Genomic DNA, 12,289 nt, shown 5'->3' with positions numbered 1-12,289 from the left:
GACCTGTGTTCCAGTGGTGAGGATACATGATACATAAGATTAATCCCTCAAGTGATTACTGTGCTCAAGGAATCTTACAGGTGAGACAAGAGGAGACAAATATTGAACACACACTGGACAGATGGGAAGTACAATAATAATGCAAAGGGTATTGTGGGGACTTAAAAGGGAAAACTTTTCCCTTCCCCTGTTACGTTTATGATTGTTCAGAATGATTGTTAAAAACATTTTCTTTTTCTTTTTTTTTTTTTTTTTTTTAAGATTTATTTATTTATTTAGACAAGCACTGGGTACAGTCAGAAGTGCGGGAGGGTGAGAGAATTCACCAGAGCCAGAGCAGGGAGCAGCACAGGCAGACGGACGAAATACACTGCTGAGGGGAGCAGCGGGCGGCAGGAGAGGTCTGCGCCTCATGTGGGACCCTCGCCTGGCGGCCAGGGATCGAATCGGCGCTGCAGAGGCTGCAGGCAGCTTCGCAAGCCAGCACTCAACCGCTGCGCCACGGGGGAGGCCCTAAAAACATTTTCTTGAAGGGCCTCCCTGGTGGCGCAGTGGGTTGAGCACAGCGCTGTGAAGCTGTCTGTAGCCTCTGCAGCACGAGTTCGAGCCCCAGCCAGGGAGCTACCCACTTGGCACAGCAGACATTTGTTGCGCCCACTGCTCCCCTCAGCAGTGCATTTCACTCATTCTGCCTGTTCTGCTCCCCACTCTGTCTCTGAAGTCTCTCACCCATGCCTCTGGCCTGTACCCCAGTTCTTGTATAAATAAAAATCTTTTAAAAACATTTTTTTCTTGAAATGCTACAACTAGAAAAATCTTAGCCCTATTTTCCCGGGACCTTGGATGACATAACACTTGGCGTTCAACTCATGTTACAGGAGTATAATGTGACTTCTGGTTCTGTTAAGGGAATGCAGTTTCTTAACAACCTTAGATTTTTTTTCACTTGAGTGTATTTGATCTGTACTGTATTTTTGTGTTTTTTTTTAATTTTTTTTTTTTTTTTTTTTTAGAGGCATGTTTTATTTATTTATTTATTTGTTTGTTTGTTCGTTTGTTTTGTTTCTACATGCACTGGGTACAGTCAGAAGCGCGGGAGGGTGAGAGAATTCACCAGAGCCAGAGCGGGGAGCAGAGCAGGCAGAAGGACCAAAGTACACTGCTGAGGGGAGCAGCGGGCGGCAGGAGAGGTCTGCGCGCCATGTGGGACCCTCCTCTGGTGGCCGGGAGCAGCCGGGAATCGAACCAGCGCTGCAGAGGCTGCGGGCAGCTTCGCAACCCAGCGCTCAACCGCTGCGCCACCAGGGAGGCCCTTTTTTTTAATTATTTTAACTTAGTCTCCTTTCTCTGGAGCATGTCAGGTATCAGTATGACATAAATAGTGTAGTTCTTAGCTTCAAGGGTAAATTAAAAAATCCAAAAGCCTTTCAGTTTTTAGATTTGTTCTCTTGAAAAATCTGAAAGTTAAGGGATTCCTTGGCTCACTGTTAGTTGCTTAGCTATAGCATTAAGAAAGTACAGCTTGATGGATCTTTTTTTTAAGATTGATTTATGCATACCAAGAGCTGGGGTACAGGCCAGAGATGGGTGATGAGAGGATTCACCAGAGACTGAGTGGGGAACAGAACAGGGACACTGAAATACGCTGCTGAGGGGAGCAGTGGGTGAGACAGGAGAGGTCTGCTGTGCCATGTGGGTTGCTCCCTGGCTGGCCGGGGATCGAACTTGTGCTGCAGAGGCTGTGGATAGCTTCAGTGTGGTGCTTAACCCCTTGCACCACCAGGGAGGCCCCCAAGATTTCATTAGTGTTTATCGGGTAACCAAGCCTTGAACATGGTATCTGATTTTTTTTTTTTTTTTTTTTTTTTTTTTGTGGGACCCTCTCCGTTGGCCAAGGCACGAACCGGCACTGCAGAGGCTGGGGGCAGCCTCGCAACCCAGCGCTCAACTGCTGCAACACCAGGGGAGGTCCCGGTATCTGATCTTTCTAGCCAGTATTTCCAACCAAAAGATGAACAATCAACATGCCAAAACTTAAGAACTATTTGTTACTGTATCTCAGTTCTGAAGTATAGTTATTATTGCTTTAAAAATAGTTACTGGAAAGAGGAGCATTTGGGTGAGTTTTTGAGTGGGAAATAACATCTAATAGTTGGTCTATTTTGATAAGTGATGATAAAGGTGCTATATTCAGCATTTTAACTGGTTACCTCCAAGGAGGGGGAAAGGTGATTAATTTACAATAGCTTGCGGCACCTCTGATCTACACCCCAGTTCTTGGGTGCATAAATAAATCTTTACAAAATATATTAAAAAATAGATGACATTTGTTCAGAAAAAACCATTAAGACCTATCAACACAAACTAAAATTACTTCATTTTAAGCTATTATAAAGTTTAGCAAGTTATCTGATCATGAAGATTGAAGGTTGCTGAGGCAAACGACAACAAAGGAGTTGGAAAAATGAAAAGATCACAGTTTGAATACAATGAGGAAATAGCTCTATACCTCCAGCTCAATAATATTAAAAGCATTTAGCATCATTGCTAAAATAAAAGCATTTAGGGCCTCCCTGGTAGCGCAGCGATTGAGGGCTGGGTTGCGAAGCTGCCCGCAGCCTCTGCAGCTCCGGTTTGATCCCCGGCCACGGGGTGAGGGTCTCACAAGGCGCGCAGCCCTCTCCTGCCACCCACTGCTCCCCTCAGCAGTGTACTTCAGTCCTTCTGCCTGCTCTGCTCTCCGCTCTGGCTCTGGTGAATTCTCTCGCCCTCCCGCGCTTCTGACTGTACCCAGTGCTTGTATAAATAAATAAATAAATCTAAAAAAAAAAAAGACAAAAAATCAATTAAAAAAATAAAAGCATTTAATTAAAGCATTTAATGTCCAAGATAAAAAATAACTTGATAATATGCTAAGAGGACAAAGGTGATGCATTTCAAAAAGTGATAGGCTTCAGTTAGCTGGAAAATTTATGTGAAAATCTGTTTTTATACTTGGATTATGTGTCAGTATAAATCTGATTGGTCAAAGTTCTGGCCAAGACCAAAATTGATGACAGAAAACATTCTCAAGTGAGAGTCAATCTTGCTGCAAAGTGTGGAGGGGTTGGAGTTCAGAGCTTGGTGTTTCAGGCACGAAACTATTGAGGCCATAGATAGGAAATAATGGACTGACAAATTATGGTTTGAGGCTAAAAGAGTATTTTGGTTCCATTTTTCTTTTTTTTTTTTTTTAAAGGAACTGATCCTAGAAAATCATGTAAAATCCAAAAAAAAATTGCCTTTGATTAGTTTTCTGAGGGCATTGCACCAAACAGACTCTATTTGACAAATGCTTGAGGTGAATAAATTGGATTGGATAGGGTCCTTTATTTCTGAACTTTATTGGGAAATATCTATAGTTCACATAGAACATTATATAGGTTGTACCTGATTTTATATATGTATATTTTGGGAAATGTTATTAAAGTAGGGTTAGTTAATACATCAGCAGAGTTACAATTTCCTGTGTGGTGAGAACTTCAAGGTAGACTCTTACTAACTTTCAAACATAGAATTCAGTAATACTAACCTGAGTCACCATGCTATACATTATGTCTCCAGAGCTTAAAACTGGAAGTTTGTGCCCTTTGACCAACATCTCCCCATTTCCTCCACCCTACAACTGGCAACCACCATTCTACTGCTTCCATGGGGGCGCTTATATATGTACATATGTATTTTCTGAAATGATTTTAGGCACAGAAGACCAGAGTCTCAGTCTTTTGATGGCTGCCTTCTTCATGGCAGCCAGGACTTTGCTCAGTCCTCTTGTTATAGGACAGGGAGAGGGGTAGCCCAAGGGGACCACCCTGTTACACTCTCTCTTCTTGGCATGAAAGTGTGTCCCACCCTTTGATGAACCTAAGGGACACTATTGGAGACCTTGAACAACCAGCTCCATGGACAAAGCTGCACACCTCTCTGATCATATCCCACATGAACTTTGTGTGTTTGGTGAGGTAACAGCAGCTGCAGCTGTGTCTCAGCTGCTCGTGTCCTTGGGTCACCAAGTCTGCGGCCTTGAGCTAGTACAGAGCTATGGCTGCTGCTCTTGAGTGGCTGTTGTGGCAAAAGCCCAGGTCAGCTTTCTCAGATTCCAGATATAAGTGAGGTCATAGTATTTGCTTTTATCTGACTTCTTTCACTACAGTGCCCTCAAGCTTCACCCATGTTGTTTTAAGTGACAGGATTTCTTTTTTTTAATAAGGTTTATTTATTTGGGCTTCCTTGGTGGCACAAGAAGGTAAGTTGCAGCACTATGAAGCTACCCGCAGCCTCTGCAGCACAAGTTTGATCCCCAGCCAGGGAGCTACCCACATATCGCAGCAGACCTCTCCTGTCTGGCCCTCAACAATGGATTTCGGTATTTCTGCCTGTTCTGTTACCCACTCCTCTCACCTCCCACACCTCTGGCCTACACCCCCAGTTCCTATACGCAATAAATAATTCTTTAAAACAAAAAAAAAGCCTGTTCATTCTATGGCTTTCCATACTGGAGAAAGGCTTCCATACACCTACCTCTGCCTACTTTCCACTCCTGTCAGATTTTCCTCCTGCTTCTCATTCAAAATTCATCTCTTTACTACCCTCTGTTTTCCTTCCTCACCTGCAGTTCCACAAAAGGAACATGCTGTATCCATGGAAACGTGTTTGGAATTTTCTTCTTTCCTCATTACCCAATTTCTCACATTTCACAACTGAGGCCTATCAGCTTCCTCCATTTTGAGGCAATTCCTCTACATTTCTAAGTGACCTAAATTTATCTGCTCCTTTGTGCACCCACTTTTTACCTTATTCCAACTGGGGCCCATGATACTTGATTGCATTATCTGTCTTTATCTGCCTTTATTTAGAAGGAAGATCTTAAATCTTATTGTCCTGTTTCCAGTCTGTTAATGGACTGGTTACATGTTTCTTTCATTTCACTAAGTGATACAGATTCTGTCCAGATCCCTGACTAGCTGAGGTGCCTGGAAGTTTCCAACCTCTCTGCTGCGAAAGGAAAGCCGTGTTTTGACTAGAAAAGGCCCTGGACTTCACCAAGGTCACTGTCGGTGGCATTTCAGGACTCCAGCACTTCCCTAACACCCGCCCCAGAGACTGTCACCCCGCTCAAGGTCCTATCAAAGGAGAGGGCCCAAGGACAGCCAAAGACAGCCCACGTGCTTCCCGACCGGAACTCAGCCCCCTTCTTAAACGTAGTTCCTCCAAGTACGCTCGCCAATTGACAGCCCTGTTGTCCAATTATGTTTCGAAGTTTTGAGGGTTGCCCCTCTGTCAACGTCCAATGAGAAACAGGAATTCAGATTAGCACTATTTTTGACCAATGGTTGAGAAGGTGAGAGATTACCAACCTATAGGGGCAACGATGGGAATGATGAGCAGCAAATTTGTCCAGTGAACATGCGTACTGCGGAGTACGCCCCGCCCCAGCTGCTGGGGAGTTGGCAGCCCCACTGCTGCGGCGCTCAGTCTCCGCCCGGACTCCGCCATGTTGGGTCTTGTGGGTCGAGTGGCTGCCGCTTCGGCCTCCGGGGCCTTGCGGGGACTCGGCCCGTCAGCGCCTCTGCCCCAAGCTCAGCTCTTACTGCGGGCGGCCCCAGCAGCGGTCCAGCCTGGTAAGTGCCTTCGTCTAGGAGCTGGGGCTTCAGTTCTGCCTCCCCGTGACCTTGAGCCCGGGGTCGGTTGTGGCGCGGGCCTGCGGGGTCCGCGGTGCTGAGAGGGCGCTGGGCCGGGGCCCTGGCCGTTAGCGGCGGGAGGGCGAGAACGAGGGCTCGCCTCTAGGAGCTTTCTTCGACCTCATCCGGTCCATTTTGGGAAAGAGACGGAAAAGCGCGGGCAGGTGCATTGACCTTTCCGTGGAAGAGGGGGACCGAGCTCCCGACTAATGGGGTTTTGTGCGTGGGGATGGGAAGATTGTGCAGGGGCTTTGCTGCTGCGCGGCCTTCGGTCTGGACACGCCTTCCGTGCAAGCGGAAGGAGGTTGGGCCTGGGCTGAATTCACCAATCCTTGTGGGTTAAGTGCGGGTTTCCAATGACCTTTCACTGTCCTCACCTGAGCCCCTTCCAATCTCTTTTTGTCTGTCAGCCAGAGACTATGCCGCCCAAACAGCTCCTGCGCCGAAGGCAGGCGCCGCCACCGGCCGCATCGTGGCGGTCATCGGTGCGGTGGTGGACGTCCAGTTTGACGAGGGACTTCCACCCATCCTGAACGCCCTGGAAGTGCAAGGCAGAGACACCAGGCTGGTTTTGGAGGTGGCCCAGCATCTGGGTAAGTACAATTCGTTAGGAATAGGAAAGCGCGTGTTTACTCCAAATAGCCCCCAAACCAGGCCATCTCCCTTCTATGATGATTCTATCAAAATGACTTTCGTTCTTCTGAATTTGGTGAAGCCACGTTTAGGTCCTGAGAAAGGAGTCTTGGTCATTCCTGCCAGCTACCCTGGAATGAACATAATTAAATATGAAGCCCACTTGTCCTGATGTACAGCCCTGCAATGCCTTTATCTGACAGGTGAGAGCACTGTAAGGACCATTGCCATGGATGGTACAGAAGGCTTGGTTAGAGGCCAGAAAGTCCTGGATTCTGGTGCACCAATCAAAATCCCTGTTGGTCCGGAGACCTTGGGCAGAATCATGAATGTTATTGGAGAGCCTATTGATGAGAGAGGGCCCATCAAAACCAAACAGTAAGTATCCCTTTTGTTGCATCAATTTACAAATGAACTGCTTTTTTTTTTTTTTTTTTTTTTTTTTGCAGCTTTATATGTTGACACTTCTAGTATAGCGAATTTTCCTGTAAAAAATACTTGAAACGCCAACATCAATTATTAAAATCACATGTAACCTTTTTTTTTTTTTTTTTTTAAAGACAAAGCTATATAAGTTGACTGACAGAAACCAAGTTATTTGAGTTTGAATACCAATGATTTAGAGATTGTGGGGTTTCCAGTGCTTTCAGTTTAGGGCTCAATGAAAGACGTCTTTATGACTGTTGTTAGGGAATGGGATTATTGTTTCCTGAGATAATGCAATCCTCTTTATTGTAGAATGTTGTGCTAGATACTTAGTGACAATTTGTCTAGATGCTGTATGACAAGAGATAAGACTGAGTAAAGGATTAAACTTGAGAGTGGATTGGAAACTTTCATTAACATGAATAGATACCGACCGCCTTCTACCATTACAGATTTGCTCCTATTCATGCTGAGGCTCCTGAGTTCATAGAGATGAGTGTTGAACAGGAAATTTTGGTTACTGGTATCAAGGTTGTGGATCTGCTGGCTCCCTATGCCAAGGGTGGCAAAATTGGTATGTTAGTGTTGGGTACCTATTTTCCAAACCTAATGTGGGGAGGAAAGAGTCATGGGTGGGTAGTGAGTTCTCCCTCATTGATGAGTAGCTTCTGACTTTCGTTCTTCTGAGTTTGCTGAAGCCAGATGCCATTCTGAGATGGAAAAGGGAAGGAAACTGTTTTTCTTTGAAAGTTTGCTTATTTGGGAATGCAAAAGTCCTAAATATAATTCTTTACTCTTACCCTCTCCCAGGGCTCTTTGGTGGTGCTGGAGTTGGCAAGACTGTATTGATCATGGAGTTAATCAACAATGTCGCCAAAGCCCATGGTGGTTACTCTGTATTTGCTGGTGTTGGTGAGAGGACCCGAGAAGGCAATGATTTATACCATGAAATGATTGAATCTGGTGTCATCAACTTAAAAGATGCTACCTCCAAGGTGAGCACTTAACTGACTGATGTCCATTTAGTAGTTGTCCCAGAAAATTGTTGACTGCATTGCTAGCCAAAGACATGTTTTGCATTTTCATTTTAGTGTGCTAGAACCTATAAAGGAAATTTTTGTCAGTGCTTCCACTCAAGTGTTAGAAAACTAACGGCATATTCCTTTCCTCCTTAATGTTAAAATACATTTTCAAAATTTTTTTGGTAAATAGTCCCATTTGAAAGCTAATTGGGGGTGGTGGTAGTTCATGTGTGTCAGGTAAGCTAATTAGGGGCACTGTTTCGTGTTTTGTACTGTTAACTAAGTTCATACTACAGGAATTTCACCTCAGTAATATAAGAAATTATCTTGTGTTTTGAACTGTGTCTCTAAAATGGAAAAAGAAGTTTTAGAGATTAGAAACTGACACCTTCTGAGAAGGAAGTTTTTATGGATGCTTTGTCTGATTTGGAGCCCTTGGGTATGACTGACATACTTCTCTCCCAGGTTTTCTGATGTGGGTAATTATTGCAGGTAGCGCTGGTGTACGGGCAGATGAATGAACCACCCGGTGCTCGTGCCCGGGTAGCTCTGACTGGACTGACTGTGGCTGAATACTTCCGAGACCAAGAAGGTCAAGATGTGCTACTGTTTATTGATAACATCTTCCGCTTCACCCAGGCTGGCTCGGAGGTAAGAGAAGGCTTGAGAGAACCTGGTTCATTTGACCTTTCTATGGAATGATACAGATGAAGCTAAAGATACAGACTTCTAAGACCTTTATTTCTTAAAAAATTTTTCAGGTGTCTGCTTTATTGGGCAGAATCCCATCTGCTGTAGGATATCAGCCTACCCTGGCCACTGATATGGGTACCATGCAGGAAAGAATCACCACCACCAAAAAGGGATCTATCACCTCTGTACAGGTAAGAACAATTAAATGGATGAAGGTCTAACTCTACAGAGAGGTATGAAACCTAGTTACTTAATTTTCAAAGACTTGATTGGTTTGCGAGTTCCCTGAAATAACGTTTAAAATTCTGTACGTTAAAGCCCCCCTAAAACAATAAGAAACACCTCATCTAAAGTAATTTGAGGTATATGTGTAAATGTAGTCCACAAAGTAGAATTTTCAACCCTGAGATGGAGTCTGGAGCTGCATGAAAATAAGCATTAAAAATGTACTAGGTGGGGAAAAAAAAAAAATGTACTAGGTGGCCTCCCTGGTGGCGCAGCAGTTGAGCCCTGGGTTGCGAAGCTGCCCGCAGCCTCGGCAGCGCCGGGGTTCAATCCTCGGCTGCTCCTGGGCCTCCAAAGGAGGGCCCCACATGGCGCGCAGACCTCTCCTGCTGCCCGCTGCTCCCCTCAGTAGTGCACTTCGGTCCTTCTGCCTGCTGTGCTCCCCGCAGTGGCTCTGGTGAATTCTCTCACCCTCCCGCACTTCTGACTGTACCCAGTGCTTGTATAAATAAATAAATAAATCTTTAAAAAAAAAAAGTACTAGTAAAACTTTCTTTAAAAATATGTCTGAGGTGTAATGACTTGTATATTCATTTGCATAGTGCACAATTGCAGTGGTGCAAGGTTTTTTTTCCTTTTTCAATTCTTAAAAGTGGTTATCACTACCATAAAATGTAGGATGAAGAACAAAGGAATGAAAATGAAAATTTTTTCATCACAGTTTAGAGGGATCAGTTGATTATAAGCTTACCAGCTATTGTGGGTGGTAAGGAGGCTCTTTTGAGGTGTACTCATTTTGAATGCTAAGATGGAATGGGGCGATGAGAGAGGTCAGAAGAAGGAATGGTTTAAGTAGAATTACTATATTTTTTGGGTTTTCTTGGGGTTCTTCACTCACTTTAGGCTATTTATGTGCCTGCTGATGACTTGACTGACCCTGCTCCTGCCACTACATTTGCCCATTTGGATGCTACCACTGTGCTGTCCCGTGCTATTGCTGAGCTGGGCATCTATCCAGCTGTGGATCCTCTAGACTCCACCTCTCGAATCATGGATCCCAACATTGTTGGCAATGAGCATTACGACGTTGCCCGGGGGGTGCAGAAGATCCTGCAGGTGAGTATTGCAGGGCAGATTGGTGACCCTGAGTCAGAATAAGGGAATTGGGACTTTATCAGGGCCAGTTCTTTCCTAGTGACTTAACGTGATTTGCTTTGGCGCAAGGAAAGCATGGAGAACAGTTTTTAGTGAGTGCTAATGAGCTCTCTTAGGTTTCTGGGTACTTAGTCTTTGGAATCCATTTTTTTCTCAGCCCCAGATTAAGAATAGAGGGCAAAAGGCATGGATCTTAGCTGAGGATCCTTGTGACCCCTCAGTTTTTAACTTTTCTCCCACTAGTTTCACCTAGGACATTGGTGAGGTGCTACAGTACTTTGTACAAAGCTCCCTGCAAACGTAAGGCGTTATTTGCCCTTATATTTTTGTCCAAATTAAAGGAATGGGGCCTCCTTGGTGGCACAAGGAGTTAAGACACAACCTTTGAAGCTGTCTGCAGCCACTGTAAACATAGTTTGAGCCCCCGCCTGGGAGCTACCCACATGGCGCAGCAGACCTCTCCTGATTTGCCCGCTGCTCCCCTCAGCAGTGTATTTCGGCTGATCTGTCTGTTCTGTTCCCCGCTAAGTCTTTGGTGAATTCTCTCACCCCCTGCCCCCAAACCTCTGGCCTGTACCCCAGTTGTATGCATAAATAAATCTTTAAAAAAAAAAAGGAACGTGAATATGTGCTGAGATCTCTTAATCTTGTTTTCTCATAGGACTACAAATCCCTTCAGGACATCATTGCTATCCTGGGTATGGATGAACTGTCTGAGGAAGACAAATTGACTGTGTCCCGTGCAAGGAAAATACAACGTTTCTTGTCTCAGCCATTCCAGGTGGCTGAAGTCTTCACAGGTCATATGGGGAAGCTGGTTCCCCTGAAGGAAACCATTAAAGGATTCCAGCAGATTTTGGCAGGTGAGATTTTGAGTATAAAGCTGAACATAAAATGGCAGAGAAGCTGAATGAAATCTTTTGAATGCTTACTGTGCCATGTTTCCATTCCAACAATCATCAAGCAATAGGTCAGTATATTGTGTTTAAGTGTATAATTTTAAAATAGAAAACTCTACCATCAGTTTTGTCTCAAGATATTCCTGAGAGTGGGACTTCTATTATTTGATTCTTCTGACATCCCACACTCAAACTGAATACTTTCTTCAAAGTGAATTACAACGTCCTTATGAGGAAGGCATTGTTTTATAAATGAGGAAACTTGGAAGCATAGAAAAGTTGAAATTAACTGGCCTCAGTATCATAATACAGAGCAAGAATTTTGAATCCAGGTTGTGTGACTTTCAGTTTATTCTTAATCCATATTGTGTCATGCCTTTACAAATTTAATTTGTGGAGAAAGTTTACCCTTTTTTTAGAGGACAGATTCATCATATTCTGACTAGTGCCCTCAAGTGGTGAGGTAATATACACTGGAAAGTTGATAATCCCCGTACTTCTCACCAGTTGGTTTTTTTTTTTTCCCTCCCCATGTAGGTGAATATGATCATCTCCCAGAACAGGCCTTCTATATGGTGGGACCCATTGAAGAAGCTGTGGCAAAGGCAGATAAACTGGCTGAAGAGCATTCGTGAAGGGCTTCTCTGGCAAACTCGAAGCACTCATCCTCCACATGCTGTTTCTCTCCTTGTCCCTAATCTGAAAGTTTGGTTTTCTCTATAGGCCACGAGAGAGCCTTGATTGAAGACGCTGTTCTGTCTGAAGAGTATTTAAGGATTCCAATAAAACATACATCCCTCAGATTCTGTCTGTTTTTTTGGTTCTGACAGCAATTGTCTTAAAGTAACGGAAAGAATCAGCACAAATTAGGTCATATTTTTGAAATGGGTTTCTCATAAAAGAGCCATTGTCTTGTGGACAGTTGTGGGTCTTTTGAGGGGTTTCCTGTGAATAATGATCTTAAATGTAGGGCCTCAGCTTCAGCCCTTTGAGGAAAGCAAATTGATTTTTGTAGAAGAGTATATTGGGGAGGATGGGTTGGGTTTAGAAATTCCTGCTATCAAGAAAAGGGAGTGATTAATCAGTGAATTAAATTCTTAGGAAGTAGTGTATATTCTGAAGAATTAATATCAATTGATGCAAAAGTTGAGGTAAAGGGCTTCTCTTAGGCCTCACGTTTTTTTTAGAAAATGTTGCTAGCCACTTGGCCAAATCTAGACCTGTGACTCCTTGAGGCTATGCAAGGGTATAAAGTACTATGAGGTTTGATCTGAGCTCTACTAAGATCCCTTGTGGAAATGAGGGGACAGACAATGTAAGGGAGATACAACTTGCAGGATTTCTGGGCTTGGATCTCTGAACTAAGTGGATTAAATGATAGTTCAGCGCACTAAAAAGGCAGAGGTAAGGAGTACCCAAGTACACCCACCATTTCAATTTGAAACGTGACTTTCAAAGTGCAAGGTCAGATTCGCTGTCCCTTCAGGGTTCTGTGGGCCCAGACCCGTCCCCTGCT

The 12,289-nt window shown here is 44.2% G+C and overlaps 1 protein-coding gene and 2 non-coding genes across 3 annotated transcripts; all 3 read left to right on the top strand.

The window, feature by feature from the left end:
- Positions 1–5,446: 5,446 nt before the first annotated feature.
- Positions 5,447–11,576, top strand: ATP5F1B (ATP synthase F1 subunit beta). Its single transcript, XM_037515028.1, has 10 exons — positions 5,447–5,660; positions 6,131–6,313; positions 6,557–6,731; positions 7,232–7,353; positions 7,590–7,774; positions 8,294–8,452; positions 8,563–8,685; positions 9,623–9,835; positions 10,536–10,737; positions 11,311–11,576. The coding sequence occupies exons 1-10, from the start codon at positions 5,534–5,536 to the stop codon at positions 11,406–11,408; spliced, it is 1,587 nt and encodes a 528-aa protein (XP_037370925.1). The 5' UTR covers positions 5,447–5,533; the 3' UTR covers positions 11,409–11,576.
- On the top strand, positions 6,384–6,457 carry LOC119248506 (small nucleolar RNA SNORD59). The gene has a single exon (XR_005125938.1). It is a non-coding gene; the product is annotated as a small nucleolar RNA SNORD59 (small nucleolar RNA).
- Positions 7,428–7,498, top strand: LOC119248505 (small nucleolar RNA SNORD59). The gene has a single exon (XR_005125937.1). It is a non-coding gene; the product is annotated as a small nucleolar RNA SNORD59 (small nucleolar RNA).
- Positions 11,577–12,289: the final 713 nt, after the last annotated feature.

The sequence above is a fragment of the Talpa occidentalis genome, unplaced genomic scaffold (assembly GCF_014898055.3).
Source record: "Talpa occidentalis isolate TD23 unplaced genomic scaffold, MPIMG_talOcc4v2.1 talOcc4.16, whole genome shotgun sequence".
Classification (NCBI taxonomy): Eukaryota; Metazoa; Chordata; class Mammalia; order Eulipotyphla; family Talpidae; genus Talpa; species Talpa occidentalis.
This window is presented reverse-complemented; position numbering and strand designations above follow the sequence as displayed.